This window comes from Coregonus clupeaformis, chromosome 23 (assembly GCF_020615455.1).
Source record: "Coregonus clupeaformis isolate EN_2021a chromosome 23, ASM2061545v1, whole genome shotgun sequence".
NCBI lineage: Eukaryota > Metazoa > Chordata > Actinopteri > Salmoniformes > Salmonidae > Coregonus > Coregonus clupeaformis.
In genome coordinates, this window is record NC_059214.1 from 14,298,751 (window position 1) to 14,325,334 (window position 26,584).

At 44.0% G+C, this 26,584-nt stretch overlaps 1 protein-coding gene across 2 annotated transcripts in view; it reads left to right on the top strand.

Moving 5' to 3' along the window:
- The window catches only part of LOC121536639 (inactive dipeptidyl peptidase 10-like), a 346,281-nt gene that overhangs the window by 249,620 nt on the left and 70,077 nt on the right, over positions 1-26,584 (top strand). For both annotated transcript variants that reach the window (XM_041844048.2, XM_041844049.2), the window contains exons 4-5: positions 22,083-22,177; positions 22,337-22,411. In XM_041844048.2, the coding sequence (XP_041699982.2) occupies positions 22,083-22,177; positions 22,337-22,411 (170 nt within the window). The remainder of the gene's footprint in view (positions 1-22,082; positions 22,178-22,336; positions 22,412-26,584) is intronic.

Genomic DNA, 26,584 nt, shown 5'->3' on the forward strand with positions numbered 1-26,584 from the left:
GGTCATTCACTGACTGTAGCCTGCCGTATTAGCGTGATAACGTTTGTTTGATTAACAGACTTTTATACTCATGCCTCTTGGGCTCAAAAAGTTTAATCATGAAAGAAAATAGCTGTCACTTTCAATATACCAAAACCGTCCCTTTAAGCATTTTCAGATTACATGAGTTCTATTTGGATCAGGCAAGGCATCTGTTAAAATCTATTAATTCCTGAGAGACACCTGAAGAAATGCAGTGCTCTGTTTGTAATGTTTAATATGTTATTTTACAGCGCCGTCTATCCTCCTTCAACAGCTTTCCCAGTGGACAAAACTAGTTGTAATGATGTCAATTCAACCAGTTTTGGCCACTGGGTCTACTCTCCCCAAAACCACAGACTCCAGTTGGGAGGAGAGTGTGTTTCCTCTCAGTCTTTACATACCATGTGTCTCCTCCCAGAAACAAAAGGGCACCATTCACCCACTTTAGCGAATGAGAGCGCACCGCTCACCAACTTTAGCGAATGAAAGAGCGCCACTCACCCACTTTAGCGATTGAGAGGATGCCTCATACGAGCATGAAGATTCCAATTAAAGTGGTTCTGTGAAGCGTGGCCCTGCCACCTGTCCATCTCAAGATGGAGGTGTTGCTCCCTGGGGAACAATTAAAACCACCCTGCACCCATCCCACATGCAGTCATCCACGTATCCACGCAATATTATCCCCAACGCACACCTGTTGGAAGAGAAAGGGAAAATGTGGGCCAGTCTGACATGTGGGCATATGCTTTTTTAACTGTGTATGGTGCACATTTCCGCTTTCAAGATAGATGTGTCATAGACGATGTAGCTCAGTTGGTAGAGCATGGCGTTTACAACGCCAGGGTTGTGGGTTTGCTTCCCACGGGGGGCCAGTATGAAAAATAAAAAAATAATGTTTGCACTCACTAACTGTAAGTCGCTCTGGATAAGAGCGTCTGCTAAATGACTAAAATGTAAATGTAAATAGACATGGCTGATTTGTGTTTCTAGTACACAGGTGTTGACAGGGAATGGAGTAGTAATGTGCTTGTTGCCTCCATGTAAGCGAAGTGTCCTAGTCCAGATCAAGCAGCTATTCTGTATGTATCTCTGTATTCTGCAAAATACTGCAAATAATGATTTTACAGCTTAGTTAATCAGCCTCTTCCTTAGTGTCAGTTTTATTACACTGAACTGAGGTGCCCTTAACCCACCATTCTTTATCCTACAACACTTATCTTACAGATCCTTATGAAATCCCCTTTTCTCACAAAAAAGAACATGTTAGCAATACACAATAATACACATAAAGCCCCAGTGCTTCCTGTATGCCTGTTTAGTGACCTATAGATAAAAGAGCTTGAGCTAACGGGGATGCAACTATTTACTCCATGGGAGACAGGCTTTAGTGATGTCTGGTGTGTCTGCAGGCTAGAGCGCAGGTTGCAGTTTCCAGGTGCGCTCCGGGATAGCGTGGGAGGGTGAGAGAGGGCACCTTTGAAGAGGACTTTGCTACCACAGGGTACAGGATGGTGCTTTGTGCCACAGCCATGCAGCATCAGCAGGCCCCAAACGCCCTGCGGCGAGGAGAGGGTGACTTCATATTCTGTAACAGTTAGTAACAACTTTACTTGTTGAGCTGCTATTGTTGTTGGTGCAGGTATTCTATTGATGGCTGCTGCTGCTGCTGTTGCTAATGTTGTTGTTGATGATGATTATGGTGATGATGATGATGGTGGTGAAAGTTATGGTGGGTGCTATTATATAGTGTTGTTTGACTTGATACAAGTAAGATCATGCACAGCCACAAGCATCTGCGTTGTCTCAACATTGATACTGTAGCCAAAGCATACAGCAGACAGTGTCTGTAAGACAAATATTCAAACAAGATGCATTCTGATTCTATCTCTGTCAGGCGTCAGTGTGTAGCGGTAGGACGGAGTCAGGCGCAGGACACAGAGCTAGTAGACAACGCACTTTACTCGTAAATAACAAATGAACATAAACTCCACACAGGGAGGATAATCCCGCTCACCAATCGATAACACCAAACATAGAACAAACACGCACACAACACAGTGGGAGCCAGAGGGTTAAATAGGGAACAAATCATAGTCAGTGTAGTCAGCTCAGCCATACCCATTGAGACTGTGTCTGTGCCTCGACCTAGGTTGGGCAAAACTAAACATGGCGGTGTTCACCCTAGCAATCTTATTAGGATAAAGACCTCCTCCATTCCTGCCATTATTGAAAGAGATCGTGATACCTCACATCTCAAAATAGGGTTACTTAATGTTAGATCCCTCACTTCAAAGGCAGTCATAGTCAATGAACTAATCACTGATCATAATCTTGATGTGATTGGCCTGACTGAAACATGGCTTAAGCCTGATGAATTTGCTGTGTTAAATGAGGCCTCACCTCCTGGTTACACTAGTGACCATATTCCCCGTGCATCCCGCAAAGGCGGAGGTGTTGCTAACATTTACGATAGCAAATTTCAATTTACAAAAAAAAAATGGCGTTTTCATCTTTTGAGCTTCTAGTCATGAAATCTATGCAGCCTACTCAATCACTTTTTATAGCTACTGTTTACAGGCCTCCTGGGCCATATACAGCGTTCCTCTCTGAGTTTCCTGAATTCCTATCAGACCTTGTAGTCATAGCAGATCATATTCTAATTTTTGGTGATTTTAATATTCACATGGAGAAGTCCACAGACCCACTCCAAAAAGTCTTTCGGAGCCATCATCGACTCAGTGGGTTTTGTCCAACATGTCTCTGGACCTACTCACTGCCACAGTCATACTCTGGACCTGGTTTTGTCCCATGGAATAAATGTTGTAGATCTTAATGTTTTTCCACAAAATCCTGGACTATCGGACCACCATTTTATTACGTTTGCAATCGCAACAAATAATCTGCTCAGACCCCAACCAAGGAGCATCAAAAGTCGTACTATAAATTCTCAGACAACACAAAAATTCCTTGATGCCCTTCCAGACTCCTTCTGCCTACCCAAGGACGTCAGAGGACAAAAATCAGTTAACCACTTAACTGAGGAACTCAATTTAACCTTGCGCAATACCCTAGATGCAGTTGCACCCCTAAAAACGAAAAACATTTGTCATAAGAAACTAGCTCCCTGGTATACAGAAAATACCCGAGCTTTGAAGCAAGCTTCCAGGAAATTGGAACGGAAATGGCGCCACACCAAACTGGAAGTCTTCCGACTAGCTTGGAAAGACAGTACCGTGCAGTACCGAAGAGCCCTCACTGCTGCTCGATCATCCTACTTTTCCAACTTAATCGAGGAAAATAAGAATAATCCAAAATTTCTTTTTGATACTGTTGCAAAGCTAACTAAAAAGCAGCATTCCCCAAGAGAGGATGGCTTTCACTTCAGCAGTAATAAATTCATGAACTTCTTTGAGGAAAAGATCATGACCATTAGAAAGCAAATTACGGACTCCTCTTTGAATCTGCGTATTCCTCCAGGGCTTAGCTGTCCTGGATCTGCACAGCTCTGCGAGGGCCTGGGATCGGGAGAGACACTTAAGTGTTTTAGTACTATATCTCTTAACACAATGATGAAAATAATCATGGCCTCTAAACCTTCAAGCTGCATACTGGATCCTATTCCTACTAAACTGCTGAAGGAGCTGCTTCCTGTGCTTGGCCCTCCTATGTTGAACATAATAAACAGCTCTCTATCCACCGGATGTGTACCAAACTCACTAAAAGTGGCAGTGATAAAGCCTCTCTTGAAAAAGCCAAACCTTGACCCGGAAAATATAAAAAACTATCGGCCTATATCGAATCTTCCATTCCTCTCAAAAATTTTAGAAAAAGCTGTTGCGCAGCAACTCACTGCCTTTCTGAAGACAAACAATGTGTACGAAATGCTTCAGTCTGGTTTTAGACACCATCATAGCACTGAGACTGCACTTGTGAAGGTGGTAAATGACCTTTTAATGGCGTCAGACCGAGGCTCTGCATCTGTCCTCGTGCTACTAGACCTTAGTGCTGCCTTTGACACCATCGATCACCACATTCTTTTGGAGAGACTGGAAACCCAAATTGGTCTACACGGACAAGTTCTGGCCTGGTTTAGATCTTACCTGTCGGAAAGATATCAGTTTGTCTCTGTGAATGGTCTGTCCTCCGACAAATCAACTGTACATTTCGGTGTTCCTCAAGGTTCCGTTTTAGGACCACCATTGTTTTCACTATATATTTTACCTCTTGGGGATGTTATTCGAAAACATAATGTTAACTTTCACTGCTATGCGGATGACACACAGCTGTACATTTCAATGAAACATGGTGAAGCCCCAAAATTGCCCTCGCTAGAAGCCTGTGTTTCAGACATAAGGAAGTGGATGGCTGAAAACTTTTTACTTTTAAACTCGGACAAAACAGAGATGCTTGTTCTAGGTCCCAAGAAACAAAGAGATCTTCTGTTAAATCTTTTCAATTCATCTTGATGGTTGTAAAGTCGTCTCAAATAAAACTGTGAAGGACCTCGGCGTTACTCTTGACCCTGATCTCTCTTTTGACGAACATATCAAGACTGTTTCAAGGACAGCTTTTTTCCATCTACGTAACATTGCAAAAATCGGGGGTTTCTTCGGATGGGGCCACAGTGTCTCCGGACCGCTCCTGTCTCAGCCTCCAGTATTTATGCTGCAGTAGTTTATGTGTCGGGGGGCTGGGGTTAGTTGGTTATACCTGGAGTACTTCTCCTGTCTTATCCAGTGTCCTGTGTGAATTTAAGTATGCTCTCTCTAATTCTCTCGTTCTCTCTTTCTCTCTGAGAACCTGAGCCCTAGGACCATACGTCAGGACTACCGGGCATGATGACACCTTGCTGTCCCCAGTCCGCCTGGCCTTGCTGCTATTCCAGTTTCAACTGTTCTGCCTGCGGTTACTGAAACCCCTACCTGTCCCAGACCTGCTGTTTTCAACTCTTAATGATCGGCTATGAAAAGCCAACTGAGAGACCTGAGCACCTAGGACCATACGTCGGGACTACCGGCCGTGGTGACTCCTTGCTGTCCCCCAGTCCGCCTGGCCTTGCTGCTATTCCAGTTTCAACTGTTCTGCCTGCGGTTATGGAACCCCTACCTGTCCCAGACCTGCTGTTTTCAACTCTTAATGATCGGCTATGAAAAGCCAACTGAGATTTATTCCTGATTATTATTTGACCATGCTTGTCACTTATGAACATTTTTGAACATCTTGGCATGGTTCTATTATAATCTTCACCCGGCACAGCCAGAAGAGGACTGGCCACCCCTCATAGCCTGGTTCCTCTCTAGGTTTCTTCCTAGGTTTTCGCCTTTCTAGGGAGTTTTTCCTAGCCACCGTGCTTCTACACCTGCATTACTAGCTGTTTGGGGTTTTAGGCTGGGTTTCTGTACAGCACTTCGAGATATTAGCTGATGTAAGAAGGGCTATATAAAATAAAATTGATTGATTGAAATCATAGACATAATGGGAACCAGGTGTGTACAATGAAGACAAAACAAGTAGAACACAGAAACATAGATCGGTAGCAGCTAGTACTCCGGTGACGATGAACGCCGAAGCCTGCCCGAGCAAGGAGGAGGAGCAGCCTCGGCTGAATCCGTGACAGTACCCCCCCCCCCCCTTGACGTGCGGCTCCAGCCGTGCGCTGACACCGGCCTTGGGGACGGCCAGGAGGACGCGGTGCAGGGCGAGTCGGATGACGGCGGTGGAAATCCCTCAACATGGAGGGATCGAGGATGTCCCTCCTAGGGACCCAGCACCGTTCCTCCGGACCGTACCCCTCCCACTCCACGAGATACTGCAGGCCCCCCACCCGATGCCTCGAATCCAGGATGGAACGGACCGAGTACGCCGGTGCCACCTCGATGTCCAGTGGGGGCGGAGGAACCTCCCGTACCTCAGACCCCTGGAGTGGACCAGCTACCACCGGCCTGAGGAGAGACACATGGAACGAGGGGTTAATACGATACTCAGGAGGAAGCTGTAACCTTTAAAAAACCTTGGTCAATCAGGACTTTAAATGGCTCCACAAACCGCCGACCCAGCTTCCGGCAGGGCAGGCGAAGGGGCAGGTTTCGGGTCGAGAGCCAGACCTGGTTCCCCGGTGCATACACCGGGGCCTCACTGCGGAGGCGGTCGGCGCTCGCCTTTTGTCGCCTGATGGCCCGTTGCAGGCGTACATGGGCAGCGTCCCAGGTCTCCTCCGAGCACCGAAACCATTCATCCACCGCAGGTGCCTCGATCTGGCTCTGATGCCATGGTGCCAGGACCGGCTGATAACCTAATACACACTGAAATGGGGAAAGGTTAGTGGAGGAGTGGCGGAGGGAGTTTTGGGCCATCTCTGCCCAGGGGATGAAAACTGACCACTCCACCGGCCGGTCCTGGCAATAGGACCGCAGAAACCTACCAACTTCCTGGTTTACTCTTTCCACCTGCCATTACTCTCAGGGTGAAACACTGAGGTCAGGCTGACCGAGACCCCCAGACGTTCCATGAACGCCCTCCAGACCCTTGAGGTGAACTGGGAACCCCGATCAGACACTATATCCTCAGGTACCCCGTAGTGCCGGAAGACGTGTGTAAATAGGGCCTCCGCAGTCTGTAGGGCCGTAGGGAGACCGGGCAGAGGAATGAGACGGCAGGACTTAGAAAACCGATCCACAACGACCAGGATCGTGGTGTTCCCTTGTGACGGGGGAAGGTCCGTAACGGAATCCACTGATAGGTGGGACCACGGCCATTGTGGAACGGGTAGGGGTTGTAATTTCCCTCTGGGCAGGTGTCTAGGTGCCTTACACTGGGCGCACACCGATCAGGAGGAAACATAAACCCTCACATCCTGTGGGCCACCAGTACTTCCCACTAAGACAGAGCACTGTCCGACCGATGCCAGGATGACTGGAGGAGGGTGACGTGTGAGCCCAATAGATCAATCGATCGCGGACATCTAACGGTACGTACATACGACCCTCTGGACACTGGGGGGGGAAGTGGGCTCTGTACGTAATGCCTGCTCGATGTCCACGTCAACCTCCCACACCACCGGTGCCACCAGACACGAAGCCGGAAGTATGGGAGTGGGCTCCATAGACCTCTCCTCTGTGTCATACAGTCGGGACAGAGCGTCTGCCTTAGCGTTCTGAAACCTGGTCTGTAAGAATGGGTGAACACAAAACGGGTGAAAAACATGGCCCATCTTGCCTGGCGAGGGTTCAGTCTCCTCGCCGCCCGGATGTACTCCAGATTGTGGTGGTCAGTCAAAATGAGGAATGGGTGTTTAGCCCCCTCAAGCCAATGCCTCCATGCTTTCAGAGCCTTAACCACAGCTAACAGCTCCCGGTCCCCTACATCATAGTTGTGCTCCGCCGGGCTGAGCTTCTTGGAAAAGAAAGCACAGGGGCGGAGCTTTGGTGGCGTACCCGAGCGCTGAGACAGTACAGCTCCTATCCCAGCCTCGGACGCGTCCACCTCTACTGTGAATGCCAAGGAGGGATCCGGATGAGCCAGCACTGGAGCCGTGGTAAACAGGTCCTTCAGGTGACCAAAAGCCCTGTCCGCCTCAGCTGACCACTGCAGTCGCACCGGTCCCCCCTTCAGCAAGGAGGTAATGGGAGCCGCTACCTGACCAAAGCCCCGGATAAACCTCCGGTAGTAGTTGGCAAACCCTAAGAATCGCTGCACCTCCTTAACCGTGGTTGGAGATGGCCAATTACGCATGGCCGAAATGCGGTCCATCTCCATTTCTACCCCTGACGCGGAAAGGTGGTGCCCTAGGAAGGAGACAGACTTTTGAAAGAACAGACATTTCTCCGCTTTGACGTACAGGTCATGTTCCAACAGTCAACCAAGCACCTTGCGCACCAGGGACACATGCTCGGCTCGTGTAGCGGAGTATATGAGAATGTCATCTATATACACCACTACACCCTGTCCGTGCAGGTCCCTGAAAATCTCATCAACAAAGGATTGGAAGACTGATGGAGCATTCATCAACCCGTACGGCATGACGAGGTACTCATAGTGCCCAGATGTGGTACTAAATGCCGTCTTCCACTCATCTCCCTCCCGGATACGCACCAGGTTGTACGCGCTCCTGAGATCCAATTTAGTGAAGAAGCGCGCCCCGTGCAATGACTCTGTCATACTAGCAATGAGAGGTAGTGGATAACTGTACTTAACAGTGATCTGATTGAGACCCCGGTAGTCAATGCATGGGCGTAAACCTCCATCCTCTTCTTCACAAAAAATAAACTTGAGGAGACAGGTGAAGTGGAAGGCCAAATGTATCCCTGTCCCAGAGATTCTGAGACATATGTTTCCATAGTAGCCGTCTCTTCCTGTGACAGAGGATACACGTGACTCTGGGGAAGTGCAGCGCCTACCTGGAGATTTATCGCACAATCCCCCTGTTGATGGGGTGGTAATTGAGTCGCCTTCTTTTTACAGAAGGCGAGAGCCAAATCGGCATATTCGGGGGAATGTGCATAGTGGAGACCTGGTTTGAACTTTCCACCGTAGTTGCACCTATAGAAACACCTACACACCTCCCCGAGCACAGGTGTGACCATCCCTTGAGAGCCCTTTGTTGCCATGAAATCGTGGGGTCATGAGAGGTTAACCAGGGAAGCCCCAACACCACTGGAAACGCAGGAGAATCAATCAGAAAGAGGCTAATTTTCTCCTCATGACCCTCCTGCGTTTTCATCTGGAGTGGAGCTGTGACCTCCCTAATCAGGCCTGACCCTAAAGGGCGACAATCTAAGGCATGTACAGGGAAGGGCACATCAACAGGAATAATAGGAATCCCTAAACTACGGGAAAACTTACGATCAATGAAGTTCCCAGCTGCGCCTGAATCTACGAGCGCCTTATGCTGGGAATGCGGGGAAAACTCCAGAAATTCGATGTCAATACACATGTGCGCAACAGGGAGCTCTGGGTGAGTCGGGTGCCTACTCACCTGGGACGGTCCATCAGTGCTCTTCCTGCTGCCTCGACTCCCTAAGTATCCTCCCCAGCACCGACCAGCAGTGTGTCCTCTGCAGCCACAGTTGGTGCTGGAGACGGCCCCCCTTCCGGTCTCCCTGAGAGCAGCACCTCCGAGCTCCATCGGTGTAGGGTCGGAGGTGCTGGGGGATGAAATGGACGGACCCTGATCCGGACGTCCGCCGGTCGCCAACAGGTTATCCAGCCTTATCGACATATCCACCAGCTGGTCCAGGTTAAGGGTGGTGTCCCTGCAGGCCAGCTCCCGACGAACGTCCTCCCGTAGGCTGCATCGGTAGTGATCAATCAAGGCCCTCTCATTCCATCCCGTGCTGGTAGCCAGGGTCCTGAAGTCCAGTACGGAGTCCTGTGCGCTCCTCTTCCCCTGTCTGAGGTGGAACAGACGTTCCCCCGCCACTCTCCCCTCTGGTTGATGATCGAATACCGCCTGGAAGCAGCGGGTGAAATCTTCATAGCGCACCGACGCCTCATCTATTCCTCCCCACTCGGCGTTGGCCCACTCGAGCGCTCTCCCCGACAGACAGGAGATGAGGGCGGACACGCTCTCATATCCCAAGGGAGCCGGGTGGATGGTAGCCAGGTAGAGCTCTACCTGGAGCAGAAAACCCTGGCACCCGGCAGCTGTACCATCATATGCCCTCGGGAGCGAGAGCCGAATCCCACTGGACCCAGGTGACAAAGGGGTGGACAGCGGTGTGGGTTGCTGTGTAGTTGGAGGAGGTGTAGGAAAACCCCCTCTCTCCTATCGCTCCATGGGGTTCAACACACGCTCCATTGCTGTGCCAAGAGTCTGTATCATGGTCGCCTGTTGTTGGACGCGTTCCTCCACTGATCCGGAAGGAATGAATGTACCTGCTGACTCCATTTGAGTTGCGTGTTTCTGTCAGGCGTCAGTGTGTAGAGGTAGGATGGAGTCAGGCGCAGGACATAGCCTCGAAGCAAGCATAGAAGGCATTCAGCTGGTCTGGTAGGCTAGCGTCACTGGGCAGCTCGCGGCTGGGTTTACCTTTGTAATCCGTGATAGTTTGTAAGCCCTGCCACATCCAACGAGTGTCAGAGCCGGTGTAGTAGGATTCGATCTTAGTCCTATATTGACACTTTGCCTGTTTGATGGTTTGTCGGAGGGCAGGATTTCTTACACGCGTCCGGATTAGTGTCCTGCTCCTTGAAAGTGGCAGCTCTAGCCTTTAGCTCAGTGCGGATGTTGCCTATACTCCATGGCTTCTGGTTGGGATATGTATGTATGGTCAATTGGGGACGACGTCGTCGATGCATTTATTAATGAAGCCGGTGACTGATGTGGTAAACTCTTCGATGCCATCAGATGAATCCCGGAACATATTCCAGTCTGTGCTAGTGAAACAGTCCTGTAGCTTAGCATCCACTTCATCTGACTACTTCCGTATTGAGTGCATCACTGTTACTTCCTGTTTGAGTTATTGTTTGTATGCAGGAATCAGGAGGATAGAGTTATGGTCAGATTTTCCAAATTGAGGGCGAGGGAGAATTTTGTATGCATCTCTGTGTATGGAGTAAAGGTGTTCTAGAGTTATTTTGGCTCTAGTTACACAGAAATGAGGTAAAACAGATTTGATCCGTCAGATCACCATGTCGTCAATACAGTGGTGCGTGGGTTTAGAAATTATTAATATGAGCATAGTTGAATCAATCTTGATGGACAGGATGATACACACACACACACATACACAGACCCTCAGACTCATACACACACACACACACACACACACACACAAACACCCTATCAATTTTCTAGTTTTATTAGTCGTATGTATGGGATACACATGGTATACACCGTCCAACTAAATGCTTACTTGCAGGTTCCTTCTTGACAATGCAACAACAATAAGAAATAAGAAAAGATGAGAAAACAAACATAAAGTAAATGGCTCAGGAGAATAGATTTAGTGGGCGGCCTTAACGACTCAATTGTAATCATATCAAATGCATCGTTAGATAAGGAGCAATCAATTAACATTCTTTATTGATGGTACTTAATGAGTACATTTTGCAGAGAGAAGGTGCCACGCTTATCTATTTTCCTAATAATTTAATCTTGTCAGAGAATGCACCTGCTTATATGTGAATAAGACAGTGAGCTGCCTGCCTGGTTGATTATCTGGTGCTTGTAGACACCCAAAAAATAAAATAAGGAAATATGTTTCCCCTTGAGTATGATCAATAGCTTGCATAAGAAGGGCTGGGACCAGACATTTTTAGCTAAAATGTGTCTCATTTATCAAATGATAAGGATGAATTTTTTGCCAAGCATTATGATAATCTTAGAGGCAAATACTTGCTAAAATGAGAACAGCATCACGGCTAGCGCCTTGCACCTTTAACCACAGCACAGCCTTGCTAAAATCACATGGAAGCAAATCCCCTCGTGTATTATTGTCCAATTGTAGAACACTTTATGACAACACATGAATATTTGCTCTCTTGTAAATAAGAAAATGCCAATTATGCCCACGAGGTTCGTGATCTACCCCAAAAAAATGTGTTTAACTTTTAATTAGAGGTGGAGCAAGACAACGTTTTTGTCTTGACTATTTACTTTGGATTTAATTGGAGCCGTCTGTTTCAGTTGAACCATTTTGATAGGTACTGCATTCCTTGACAAGCCTGCCCTGGCTCTTGCCTGCTTAAAAGAAGAGGTGACCGACCAGGATCTAATACAAGGGCAATTATTTATTATTTCCCTTTATAATTGTTTTCGTGTTCATTTAATTCCTGTTCAGATATTGAGCTGTTCAGATATTGAAGTGTAGGTGGAAAGAAGGACATTATATGAAATATAAACAGTGGAGCTATCTAGAGGAAGAAAATGTTGTATTATAATCAGGATGTCTGTTATTGGAAACCCCAATTCATTTTAGTGCATTATGGGTCATTCGTCTACATTCCCATGCCCTTATGCAGAACCCAGTATAAAAAGAGCTGTCATAAGGAAGTGCTTTGTCAACGTCCCATTTAGGAATGGAACATTGTTCAGGTTCATGCAATGTTGCTTAGGCTGTTGATGTAAGACCTTCCCTTGACTGTAATGAGGACAGAATGTGTATTTTTGAATTATATACAAATAGTTGATATGTTTTTGTTGCTGTTATTGTCGCTTTAGAAAGACCTGACCTTCCATAGACATGTATAACAAGGATATAATTTGTTTGAAAGATAGCAGGCAAGAGGTGTACCCCCCATGTAGGGTCAGAGAGACAAGGAATATGTAGAATGTTAAGCAACTCTCTTCTCTTTCAGTTCTACCAAATGTGTTACTCAAACTGCAGTGACCCAGAAAAGCTTTGAGTTCAACAGGGTGAGAGCTAAGTAGCATGGATCTGTGATGCCAAGAGCAAAACAAAGTAAATAAACTCAACATGAGCGAATCATCATCTGCTTTTAACTTTGGCTTTAATATTGCATAGCTCCTCATAACCAGTGGTTGGAACCGAAATTATTTTCCAATCGTTCCGTTCTGATCAGAATCCCTATCTATTTTGTTCCGTTCCAGTGTTCTGACCAGCATAATAAAGTTCTGAACTGGTTCAAACAAAAAAAGTAACCATTCATATAGTTCCTTTCGTTCTTTTTTTACCATGTGAAATCAACAACGTTTTTCTCCACCAATTAGCATGGATAGAGAAGCTTGCTATGGAACGGGTAAGGTAGTTGTTTACACGTTTTATGGACAAATAAGTGCAGATGCAACATGCGACTGAAATTTCACCAGTGGGGAGAGAGCAAGAGAGAGGGGTGGACATGGAGGGGGCTTGGCTTGAATCACTGAGCATGATGACATGAATTGAATTGGAATGTGTATAGGCTACTACTAGCATCATAACGTTACAGAATTCTATACGAGACATTAGGAATATTTCTTGGAATAAAACCGGTTCTCAAGATTTGAAAATAACGGTTCTGTTCCGGAACACTAGAGATCACTTTCGTTCCAGTTTCTGTTTCCGTTCCTCAAAGAATGTTCGTTGTTTGGTTCTTTTCCCTGAACTGGTTCCAACCTCTGCTCATAACCTAGCCACCTAATGCTTTGGAAATGACTGAACTTAACGTTTTGGGGCCTTTCAAAGTGCTTTAGCAAAGCTACTAAGGATGAGTTGCAAGTTACTTAGGGTGAGTTGGTTGCAATGAGGCTTGAGTAATGTGCATTTTTCAGAGTACCTTGTCCAAACTGACTGGTACACAGAAGTAAAAGAGAATATCCCCATAGCTGTATTTTTGCCAACTCAATATTCCATCTTCAGAGCTTTTCTCTCACAGTGGATATCCAGTATGTTGAGCCTCAGGGTCATTTAGCAACGGTGAGGAATCTCAAAATATCCCACAACAGACGCTTGTTGTTCTGATGAATAGTTAATATCCACTGTCTATGGATAACCTGGGTTTCCACTGGAGCCTGGGACACCAGTCTGAACATTGCCACATTTACAACCACTCCACTACAACACCCAGACCTCATTTACCAATGGAGTGTGATTGCCTCTCTCCAACACTCATTAAACATGTCAACAGAGTGAGGTTTCTAGGTAGCTAATTTAGATATTATTCGGTGATGAGTGAGGTTCTTCTGTGCAGCTAATTCAGATGTTATTCAGTGCTAATTGTTACTAATGCCAAAGACCTCTTGTACAGTTAATGATATATGCAGTGTTTATTTCACCTACCGTATGGTGCAAGATGGTGGAACACCAGACATACATATCATGGGTCCTGATGAGAAATTGCTCTAAATTGCACATATCTTCTTGGCTGTCTGTCTTTGTCAGCTGTGATATATTCATTTGTAGATTTATGGGGATGCTAATTGCTCCGGAAATCCAAAGTTAGATTCACTGAGGCGACTGCAGCAGACTGATTCGAAGTCTTTGACACTCACGGTGATCAATTAACTCCTTTGACATTCCATGATACTTTTATTCAATAGCAGAAGCACATGCTTCTGAAATATGAAATAGCTTGAACACCTTGGACTATACATGCCCTCTTTTTACAGCACACTGACGAGTAGTGCTGTCGCAATGTCTTCTGCACATTGTGTAACATGCCTATCCATAAGACATGTGGTGCACGCCGTAGAGAGCACTGGGAACTCAGGCATTTATGAGTTTATTCTTTGCCAAGTAAGCTCCAAGTTTGACTGGTTCTGACTTTTTGGAGAACCTTAGAGATCAGCGCTACAGCATTCATCGATTACATAACCTTGGCTTAAATAATGCAGCTGTGTGTTGCATATTTCATTGTACAGTGTTCTTCCTTGGCCCTGAGCCTCTGCACTCCTAGTGTCTTAATCAACCTTTACCTGTGAAACCCGATCTGCCAAATGCCAATTGAATCACCAACGCTTTCAGTCAGTGTTCTAGAGAAAGTATTCGGTGGTTGTGTTCGTGATCTGTTTTTGCACTGTGGCTAGTCCAGTCCTTAAGAGTCTATTGACGCAACCGTGAGACAAACCTAAGTAACATAATAAAAAAATCCCCTTTAAAATCCGTCAGTTTAAGCTACAGATATCAGATATTTTGCCTGGGCTACATCTCAATCCACCGCATCAGCCTATGTCGGCCTTCCGAATCTGTGGTGGAAGGTGGCCGAGCTACAGCGGTTTGTCAAACCATCACGCTACTCACGAAAATGTATGTAGCGTCTGAACGGTTTGGCCTACAGACTTATGACCACTCTATGGAAAGGGGAGACTTGCTCTAAGGCCCCCACAAGTGGGACGGGACTCGTCTGAAGGTAACCCATACAAACGAATGGAAGTATGGAGGTCGTTTTGTGGCAACAAAAATAAGGGGTTAAAATATGTGTCCAAAAAAACTAAGATATTTCCTGAGCTTTCTTATATACTATGTGGACAAAAGGATGTGGACACCCCTTCAAATTAGTGGATTCGGCTATATCAGCCAAACCCGTTGCTGAGGTGTATAAAATGGAGCACACCGCCATGCAATCTCCATAGACAAACATTGGCAGTCGATTGGCTCCGTCATAGGATGCCACCTTTCCAACAAGTCAGTTTGTCAAATTTCTGCCCTGCTAGAGCTGCCCGGTCAACTGTAAGTGCTGTTATTGTGAAGTGGTAGTCTACCCAAGCTCACAGAACGGGACCACCGAGTGCTGAAGCGCGTAGCATGTAAAAATCATCTGCCTCTGGAAGCAACGTCAGCACAAGAACTGTTCGTCAGCAATAAGAACTGTTCGTCGGGAGCTTCATGAAATGGGTTCCCATGGCCATGCAGCCAAACACAAGCCTAAGATCACCTATTGTGCATTCGGAAAGTATTCAGACCCCTTGACTTTTTCCACATTTCGTTACGTTACAGCCTTATTCTAAAATGGATTAAATTATTAATTTTTCCTCATCAATCTACACACAATACCCCATAATGACAAAATGAAAACAAAATGAAAATGAAAATGTATTAAAAATAAAAACAGAAATACCTTATTTACATAAGTATTCAGGTGCATCCTGTTTCCATTGATCATCCTTAAGATGTTTATACAACTTGATTGGAGTCAACCTGTTTTTTTGAGAGGATCTGCAGAGAAGAATGGGAGAAACTCCCCAAATACAGGTATGCCAAGCTTGTCGTGTCATACCCTGGGGCGGCAGGTAGCTTAGTGGTTAAGAGCGTTGTGCCAGTATCTGAAAGGTTGCTGGTTCTAATCCCCGAGCTGACTAGGTGAAAAATCTGTCGATATGCCCTTGAGCAAGGCACTTAACCCTAATTGCTCCTGTAAGTCGCTCTGGATAAGAGCATCTGCTAAATGACTAAAAAATGTTTTTTTTTTAATATCCATGAAGACTCGAGGCTGTAATCACTGCAAAAGGTGCTTCAACAAGGTACTGAATAAAGGGTCTGAATTTGCTAAAATGCATAAAAACCTGTTTTTGCTTTGTCATTATGGGATATTGTGTGTAGATTGATGTTTTATTTTTTATTTTTTTAATCCATTTTAGAATAAGGCTGTAACGTAACAAAATGTGGAATAAGTCAAGGGGTCTGAATACTTTCCAAATGCACTGTAGATATAGGACAGACCCTTCAAAACTTTAATCCTTATGATTTATTTTTTGACTCTCTTGTTTTACATTCATCAATCTATTATTCAATGTACTAAAGTAGTAAAGACAGAAATTACCTGAAGGGGTCCTACAATCAAATAGCTAAATGATCCATGGTATGACCATCTTAAAACAATTCCATATGTTAGCTTAGTACCCTCAATATTTCACTAAGAGTATGTCTGGTGAGGAAGCGCATAGCTCTCGTAACCCCTCAATCACATCTATTTCTACAAGGAGCCCTTTCCTATACAGCCCTTTCCATTACAATCTGACTCATGATATCTGTGTGATGACTTCACAACTCTTTTCCATTCTCATTACCTGTTTCCCAGCTGCTTGAAGGAGGAAGGAGAATGAATGTGGTGCATTGCTATGATAGGTCATTCAATTGGGATTCTTTGGAAACAGATTGGTGTGACTCATGTAGACAATGGCCGAGATTAAATCAAAGTTGTGCTGTCGACAAGTGCATAACACCTGACATTGAAGGTCATTTTCAACTGAGCCGACATCTACAGCATTTACTGTGGACGTAAGCTCTGCGAACGTCAGCAAAATTGCCTTTTAAAGGCGCATGGTCGGTAGGCAATAACGTGTGTCTGTTTAAATCCAGGACAATGTTTCAGACAGCTTTCAGAGTGAAAGATCAACACAGATAGTGGTCACATGATGCATTTATGACTGCATTTTAATGATGTTAATGCTGCGTGTAGTCTATAACAGTGGGTAAGTCATCGCTCTAAGATAATTATCCAGACTTTCATAACACCAGTATAGGGATCACATTATAAGCACTGATTTGCAGTATACGTTGCTAATTAGGCCTTTATTGGGTATTATTAGCCATTCATTAGGCCTAATTGTCTAATACCTGATTAAGCCCCTATTAGCTACTGATATAAACACGTACAGCGCCTTCAGAACGTTTTCACACCCCTTGACTTTTTCCACATTTGGTTGTGTTACAGCCTGAATTTAAAATTGATTAAATGTAGATTTTGTGTCTCTGGCCTACACACAATACCCCATAATGTCAAAGTGGAATTATGTATTTCGATTTTTTCAACCCCTTTGTTATGACAAGTCTAAATAAGTTCAGGAGTAAAAATGTGCTTAACAAGTCACATACAGTGGGGAAAGAAAGTATTTAGTCATCCACCAATTGTGCAAGTTCTCCCACTTAAAAAGATGAGAGAGGCCTGTAATTTTCATCATAGGTACACGTCAACTATGACAGACAAAATGAGAAAAAAAAATACAGAAAATCACATTGTAGGATTTTTAATGAATTTATTTGCAAATTATGGTGGAAAATAAGTATTTGGTCAATAACAAAAGTTTCTCAATACTTTGTTATATACCCTTTGTTGGCAATGACACAGGTGAAACGTTTTCTGTAAGTCTTCACAAGGTTTTCACACACTGTTGCTGGTATTTTGGCCCATTCTTCCATGCAGATCTCCTCTAGAGCAGTGATGTTTTGGGGCTGTCGCTGGGCAACACGGACTTTCAACTCCCTCCAAAGATTTTCTATGGGATTGAGATCTGGAGACTGGCTAGGCCACTCCAGGACCTTGGAATGCTTCTTACGAAGCCACTCCTTCGTTGCCCGGGCAGTGTGTTTGGGATCATTGTCATGCTGAAAGACCCAGCCACGTTTCATCTTCAATGCCCTTGCTGATGGAAGGAGGTTTTCACTCAAAATCTCACGATACATGGCCCCATTCATTCTTTCCTTTACACGGATCAGTCGTCCTGGTCCCTGTGCAGAAAAACAGCCCCAAAGCATGATGTTTCCACCCCCATGCTTCACAGTAGGTATGGTGTTCTTTGGATGCAACTCAGCATTCTTTGTCCTCCAAACACGACGAGTTGAGTTTTTACCAAAAAGTAATATTTTGGTTTCATCTGACCATATGACATTCTCCCAATCCTCTTCTGGATCATCCAAATGCACTCTAGCAAACTTCAGACGGGCCTGGACATGTACTGGCTTAAGCGGGGGGACACGTCTGGCACTGCAGGATTTGTGTCCCTGGCGGCGTAGTGTGTTACTGATGGTAGGCTTTGTTACTTTGGTCCCAGCTCTCTGCAGGTCATTCACTAGGTCCCCCCGTGTGGTTCTGGGATTTTTGCTCACCGTTCTTGCGTGGAGCTCCAGATCGAGGGAGATTATCAGTGATCTTGTATGTCTTCCATTTCCTAATAATTGCTCCCACAGTTGATTTATTCAAACCAAGCTGCTTACCTATTGCAGATTCAGTCTTCCCAGCCTGGTGCAGGTCTACAATTTTGTTTCTGGTGTCCTTTGACAGCTCTTTGGTCTTGGCCATAGTGGAGTTTGGAGTGTGACTGTTTGAGGTTGTGGACAGGTGTCTTTTATACTGATAACAAGTTCAAACAGGTGCCATTAATACGGGACAGAGGAGCCTCTTAAAGAAGAAGTTGCAGGTCTGTGAGAGCCAGAAATCTTGCTTGTTTGTAGGTGACCAAATACTTATTTTCCACCATAATTTGCAAATAAATTCATTAAAAATCCTACAACGTGATTTTCTGGAGAAAAAAAATCTCAATTTGTCTGTCATAGTTGACGTGTACCTATGATGAAAATTACAGGCCTCTCTCATCTTTTTAAGTGGGAGAACTTGCACAATTGGTGGCTGACTAAATACTTTTTTCCCCCACTGTAATAGTTGTAGCATGGACTCAGACTGTGTGCAATAATAGTGTTTAGCATGATTTTTGAATGACTACCTCATCTTTGTACCCTACACATATAATTATCTGTAACGTCCCTCAGTCGAGCAGTGAATTTCAAACACAGATTCAACCACAAAGACCAGGGAGGTTTTCCAATGCCTCGTGAAGAAGGGCACCTATTGGTAGATGGGTTAAAAAAAAAGAAGACATTAAAGATCCCTTTGATCATGGTGTTAATTACACTTTGGATGGTGTATCAATACACCCAGTCACTACAAAGATACAGGTGTCCTTCCTAACTCAGTTGCCAGAGAGAGTTCACCATGAGGCCAATGGTGACTTTAAAACAGTTACAGAGCGGCCAAGTTAAAGTTTTGACTTAAATCTGCTTGAAAATCTATGGCAAGACCTGAAAATGGATGTCTAGCAATGATCAACAATCAATTTGACAGAGCTTGAATAATTTTGAAAAGAGGGCAAATGTTGCACAATCGAGGTGTGGAAAGCTCTTAGAGACTTACCCAGAAAGACTCACAGCTGTAATCGCTGCCAAAGTTGATTGTAACATGTATTGACTCAGGGGGTTGAATACTTATCCAACCAAGATATATTAGTTGTTTTGTTTTTGTTATTTTACAAATGATATAATTTTTCCCACTTTGACATTGCAGAATATTTTGTGTAGATAGTTGACAAAAAATGACAATTAAATCAATTTTAATACCACTTTGTAATACAACAAAATGTGGAAAAAGTCAAGGGGTGTGGATACTTTCTGAAGGCACTGTATGAAGCTCAAATTCATTAGTGTCTTGACCATGTCCATGAAGTCTGTTATGAAAGTCACAATTATAAGATTGAGGAGTATTCAACTGAAGTCTGTGAAAATGGAAAGAGTAATGTTTTGAGTTGAAATGTAAAACTTGAGAGGAGGGACACTGCACCCTTGATTGAGTCTGGATGTGTGTTCCACAGCCGGGGCGTAGCCCTACTAAAAGCCTTGTCTGTCTCCCATGGTTTTGAGTTTAGTTTAGTTTCCAGGGGGCTGCTGGAGGGAGATTGAGATGGAGCTTGAGGATGGTAGGGTGCGAGGGCAGGGTAAATCACCAGCCCAACCCTAAGCTGGGGGTTTTCAGACTGGTAAAAGGACCAAAGTTATATATTTTTAAACATGTTACAGACATAGTATATTACTTAAACATTAGAGTCTTAGCTTGTAGTTTCCAGCGTGGAATCTTCCATTATTTAAGAAGACAAGCACAGCACGGAGACCAGGCCTATCAGTGGCTGGCGATGTTTTCAAGATCATATGAGCAAGTCCCTTTTATCTGTCAAGATATTCAACATCCTCTCACCCCATCTCAATTGAAGTCCAAATGAAAGGTTAGGGTAAGAGCTAACAAATTACAGTAGTTGTGATAAAGTCAAAGTTAGTGCTACATCATACATGAGTGTGTCCAACTTTATCTGCGTCACCGGCTCAGAGCCAGAGTTTTTAATTTCAATGAGAGATTATTTTTGAATCTGCGGTGCATGCAGCGGCCAAGGTGACCGGAGCAGCTACCACAGGATGATAACATTCAGATCGTGGATGGGTGCTGCTCCTGTTTTGTCAGTGGGCCAGCCGGCTCTAAACTGCTGTTCTTTGGAAAAGCCAAGAGTATTCCTGAGGGTACGCTGCTCTGTCCAAACTCATGGTCGGCATCTGTTTGGGGTTAGACACTTTTTGCAAGGACGGATCTGTTTACTTCTAAAGCTACTTCATTACCATGCCTCACATGACCTTCACGCAGACGCAGACGCATGCACACCCAGACACGCATGCGCACGCACAGATCCAAACACACTGACACACACACACAGACATGCGTGTGCATGCACATACGCAAACACACTGACACACACACTGACACAGACACACACACACTCACGTCTCATGCTCATTTTCCGAAACAGATGTTGTGCCTTAATGATGATGCTTGAGAAGCAAATAATTCCTTAAGTGATTACAACACCCCAAAATATACAGATATAAACAAACACTCAAACTCTGATAAAAAAAAACGTTGTACTGTAGGGGGTTCATTTTGGCATTTGGTTTTTGCATGTCCTTATTTATATAAGGTAGTGGTAAACACAAGTATTTCGACCAGTGGTCTCGTGGCATCAGATTACTTGTCTTCGATTATGACATTTATGTCTGTGATAGGCTCACAGCGGTTATGACAGGTACAAATGTATGGGGCGGGATTGGGCCATGAGGGCCCCATCACACATCAATCAAACCCATAGTAACTACAGCACAACGACAGGGCCCTGATTGGCTGGGAATGAGAAAATGTTTTACGGACAATTGAGACTGCTGAGAAACGGTAATAGATGATCGCCTGCTACTGTAGGATTACAATATCTGCCGGTGTTGCCAGGTCTGCTGGGGTTGCCATGTCAGTTACATAACCCCCATCACATTTGACAGAGATGGATAACTTAATTACGGGGTATTTGTCCCAGCTTGTTTCCACACAGAGCTTTATGGATTGTCCTCCATCTTGTTTTGTTTGCATTTGATCGTAACTCATCTATGAATTAGTGAGTTAGTGATTATAAAGGTAGCAACGTATGGTATAATTTGATCAGTGTGTGTGCATGTGCGTATGCTTGCGTGTGACCTGCCATTTGCAGTACTCCCTTGCGGGATGACATTTCAGGGGCATGTCTGCGTATGACATCACACAGCAAACAAAGCTGTGGCATCCAACAACTAGAACACAGGACAAAATATGTTTTCATCCTTTAGGCACACAAAGAATTTCCCATCAATAGGGAACATGCAGGTTTTGTTGAAAATGAAAACTCAAGGTGTCTCCTTACTTGTGTTTCTATACACCATGAAATTATTATTTGGCTTCATCACATGCAGTCACACGCAAATGCATGTGAATGGAGTCAGTGCCGTCATGTTAACATTGTTACTTGATTTTCCAGACAATGATGTGACAAGGTACTGGCCATTCTGTCTTTGCTATGTTGAAGAAAACAAGGACATGGGGATAGAATGGAAACTTCCATTGTCAAAGTTTTAGTGCAAAACCTTTTTCAAGGTACAGTTATAGTCTTGACAGAAGGCCTTGTGTTCAAAACGGCAACAAAGGCCCTTCCCTGTTTTTCTTAGTAGAAAAGCTACTGAAGAATTGTTTCACCAAGACTTGTTTTTTCTTCTTTATTCCTCCTTTCACAGACTCAGAAGTCATCTATAGGAATCGCGATGGCCACGTCATCAAGTTTAACATCCTCACCAATGAGACGGATATTGTACTGACAAACACGACGTTCGTAAGTGCAAACCCTTTACCATCTGAAAATGCATGCACATGGAGACACTGACACACAAGCATAGACACATATGTCACTCAAACTGACATGTCAGAAAACTGATACAGTATGCACGCTTAAAAGTGCTCTCTCTCTCTTTCCGTCTTTTTTGTCTTCTAGGTCAATTTCAACGTTGCAAAGTACTCTGTTTCCCCGGACTTGAAATATGTGCTCTTTGCCTATGATGTTAAACAGGTAAGCTAATTTATCGTCTTACTTTCCTGCTCTTACTCTAAAGTTTTTTGTCCTGCTGTTGTGGAAAAGTCACATACCCTCATTATTCATAAAATATGAAAAGTAATTGCTTTTGCAGATAATTGGACTGGTACAGTAGCCTACAGTACAAACACAATCATGCTCGCTCGCTCTCGCTCTCGCTCTCGCTCTCGCTCTCGCTCTCGCTCTCGCTCTCGCTCTCGCTCTCGCTCTCGCTCTCCCATACGCTCTATGTCTCTCACACATTCTGGAACACACTCTAACTCTATCAAATCAACAAGCTCAATCTTAAATATATGCATACTAGAGTACCATACAAGCTTGTGCGCTGCAACACACACATCTTGAAGTCAGCCAACTATACAGTGGGACTATTGACTAAACACCCACACCATTCCGTGTGTACAGGGGCGGACTGTCCATCTGGCATTTGGGCAAACAAAAGATGGGCTGGTCCATTTTTAGCCTCGATGAAAAAAATGGGCTGGCGTGGAACACCAATGTGCTGTCAACACTGTAAACACCAATGTGCTGTCATTACTCAAAACGTTTGAGGAAACCCGTTTCACTTAATATATCTGAGTACAGTTACTTAAAGTGATTTTTTTGTCATTACTCAAACCGATAGAGTCACTGTGACCCTGAAAGAGGTCCAGATTTGAGTTGTATCAGCACTAAGCCACGCCTCCAAATCTAATTTCCCAGTGTGCCTTGCCTTTTCGAGTGAATTGTAGAGTTACCACAAATGGCTGTATTTGTTAGTGACAAAGACATGGTTGTTGAATTCATTCATTTATAGTCCTTTGGCCTTCACCAAGTGAGTTCCTTGGAAAATATTATCATTATCGTTATAATTAAACTCTTTATGACAATACGTTACATATCTCATAAGGCCTTATTTTGAGGCCTAGCTTTACCCTAATACAGGGGCTTGAAACTCATGGTTTACAGGCTACATCAGGCCTGCAAGTAGGTTTGAAAAATTCTGTTATCTTTCCCAGGAATCTTCCAACCGGGATTTCGGAAAACCTGGGAAATTTACCAGAATTTTGCAACCCTACTTGCAAATCACATTGTGTTGGCTTGCAAAGTGATGTGTAATTCCTATTGGAATCCAGCTAGAGTTAGGATATTTTTATTCACCCGCAGTCGTAATGACTGCCAGGGTTAGGATTAGTGTGAGGAGACTACCTAAGCCATTTAAACTGGAACAACCATTTCAGGAACTGGTGCAAAAAATATTACTAACTGATTGGATTAGTTATCTTTATGTAGCATAAGATGAATCAATCAGTCACTCAATGTACATGCAAAAACACAGATATTAAAAACAATTGTTCAAAAATGTTACCTGCAGTAGAGTAAGCTGGGTAAAAAGTTCATGTTTTATCATAACTTAAAAACATTTAGTTGATGTGACTGAATGTGTAAGTACAGTATAATTCATGGTGCTCGGGGGCGGAATGACGTGTGATACAAAATTCAGGCCCTAGTTGCCTGCAATTGACAGGTCACGTTCATTCATTAATATAGCAGTGGGCCTGTTTCCATCAGAAACGTGTAGATGTGAAATTAGATATGCAAATTGGACCCTTTATTCTGGAAGGGATCAACTGTAAGGATTACCGACAATGAGATTCATCTTAATTTATTTGCATATTTCTTGTGATTCTTGTGCTGGCTAATAATAACTTCAGTTCACTGTGCGATCCCTTTCTTTTGCCGTGTAGTGTTATGTTGTATGTTATATAGGGACAAGCTCAGAATTGATTGTGAAAGATATGTAAAGAGGCTGTCATTTGTTCATAATATAATTATATGTTCAGAATCCCTTTGGGCATCTACTGTATGAAAACAACCTCTGGACCCTTGGGAAATTGTTTAGTTAAACAAACAGGGCAATACCGGTACAGTATGTTGGAATGAAAAAAAGCATGGAACAATGTCGTGGCATTTGAACAAGTATGCCCACCATCAACATCAAACTTAACTTCATTAGATTCAAGAGATCCTGCATGTTCTCGCTCTTCAAAAGTAATCTATGCTGACTGTTACTAACTGTAAGATTCTGAATTCAACGACTCACAAAATGTGTTATATACATCAATTCTCCTAATTATTTTCACCAGTGTAGAGGGAAGTTGTTGACAGAGTGCATTGAGGAAATCTCTGGTAGTCTCACCTAGCTCGAGGATTACATGCCATTATCTCATTACTGAGGTATCCAAGAGCGATTCAACTTGATAAACATAATATCTGTGCTGCCTGTATGTTTGTCAATTGTGATAATAGGCTCTGTCTTGCATCTTGTAAATCCTCCAGCCAAGTCTATGTTGATCCAGTGCATTGTGTTTGCGAATAGATTCAAGCTAATCAGGTTGGAGTGTGTTGAGTACCTCACCAAACAAAGGTGTATAAACAGGATTTATTTTTACCCATGGAGTATAATAATGAAGTCCATTGTTTACTTGACATGACATAGATGAAATGTTATTTGGGTGTCCTCTACAATCATTAAATCGCTCTGTAAGGAAATTGTGTTTTGTTTCGTTTGATGACAGATCTAAGTCAAATAGACAATTTAACCATTATTTTGTCTCACATTGTTAAACCACACATAGCCTATTACATCGCAATTGTGTTTCTGACATTTTGGCGAGGGAAATAGATTAAGAATTCAGTTTCTTCACCTCCTGGTTCTCGAAACTTTGCAAGGAGAAAACTATTTAAGTCATATACATCCTCGTGATGGATTAAACGTTGGCTAACATTGATGAAGTATCCTTTATATTCAGTGGCTCGCTTCCTTCAAATGAATGAAGGCTGGACACGTAGGTCCTACCTTGCCTAATCCCCAAATGCTGACTACCGAACAAATAAGCCCGGCGGGAATCAAAGATGTGATGCAAAGGAAGAGGGAGAAGGCGTGACAGAATCTATTAGATCAGTCAATCAGTCTATTATCAGGACCATTCGGGGGTCATGGGAACCCAAATAGCCCAATGTTGTGTGATTTAGCAGGCCGAAAGCAGCACCTGGGGCCATAAGCACTGTTATCACCGTATCCATATTCCCAACCCCTATAAATGGGTCTAGATTGGGTAGACCTTTGAGACTGAAGGGCCTTCACAGTGCTGGCACCTTGAGGGTCCATGCTATTATAGTAAATCTGAGGGTGCCAATGTGCTGTAAGGGCCCAGAATTGCTATGGTAACCTGAGGGCCCCATACTGACTGCTGTACTGAGACGGTCGCGGTGATCCCGTCATCCACACTGGGCGGACACTGTGCACAAAATAAATTAGCAAAAAATGATAAGACACCGGTAGCTTCGGGGACCACTTCGCTTTAATACTCGTAGGGGTTCAGATGGCTCTTACGTTCCTTACACAGAAACCTCTAGAGTGGCTTGTAGCCTAAAATAATTCCCGAACTGGGGAGTTTTCTATTGATCTCCCCCTCTTTTCTCCTCCCCTTTGCTTACAAATGGATCGATCCAAGTGGGGCTGGAGTCACAATTGAACTTGTTTTGGGGTGACAGTGCTGGGAAACAGCTGCTTCACTAGCTCTCTCTGCTCTTAGGAGTCGTTTAAGTTGATTTAATACCAGTGTCACGATACTCATTCATATCGTGGGAAAGAAACAAAACACGATGCAGATTTAACTTCTTTAGGAAAACAGCCCTAATGTTGGAAACAAACATGTATTTATTTTCCAAGCTATAGCACACCATTTTTTGCATAAAGCAGGTTTTTAAAGGACCAAAGAGTATGGTCTGCTTCGTGTTTTCATTTTTGCCATGGAAAACTTATTGCGATACTGGTATCGTCACAGACCTAATGATTAGATACAACAATAAACATTCACATGGTTATTCTACTATCCTACTGTATTACACAGTAATTGACAGTCTTAAACATGTTATTACTATGGAAAAAAATCACATTTCCAAGCAGCCAAATACTTTTTGGGGGTCAAAGACTATTTTGTAACATCTTTTACCCAGAGGCTGAAATCAGCTGTTGTAAACCTTGGCATGCATTGCTCCATTAGCTGGTCCAGTGTACTCTTCTCTGAGGCAGTATAGAAGAGCGCCTAAACTTGTCTGAGCCAGTCTACATATTTAATAGTTTGTTTTCAAATGTCAACCTCC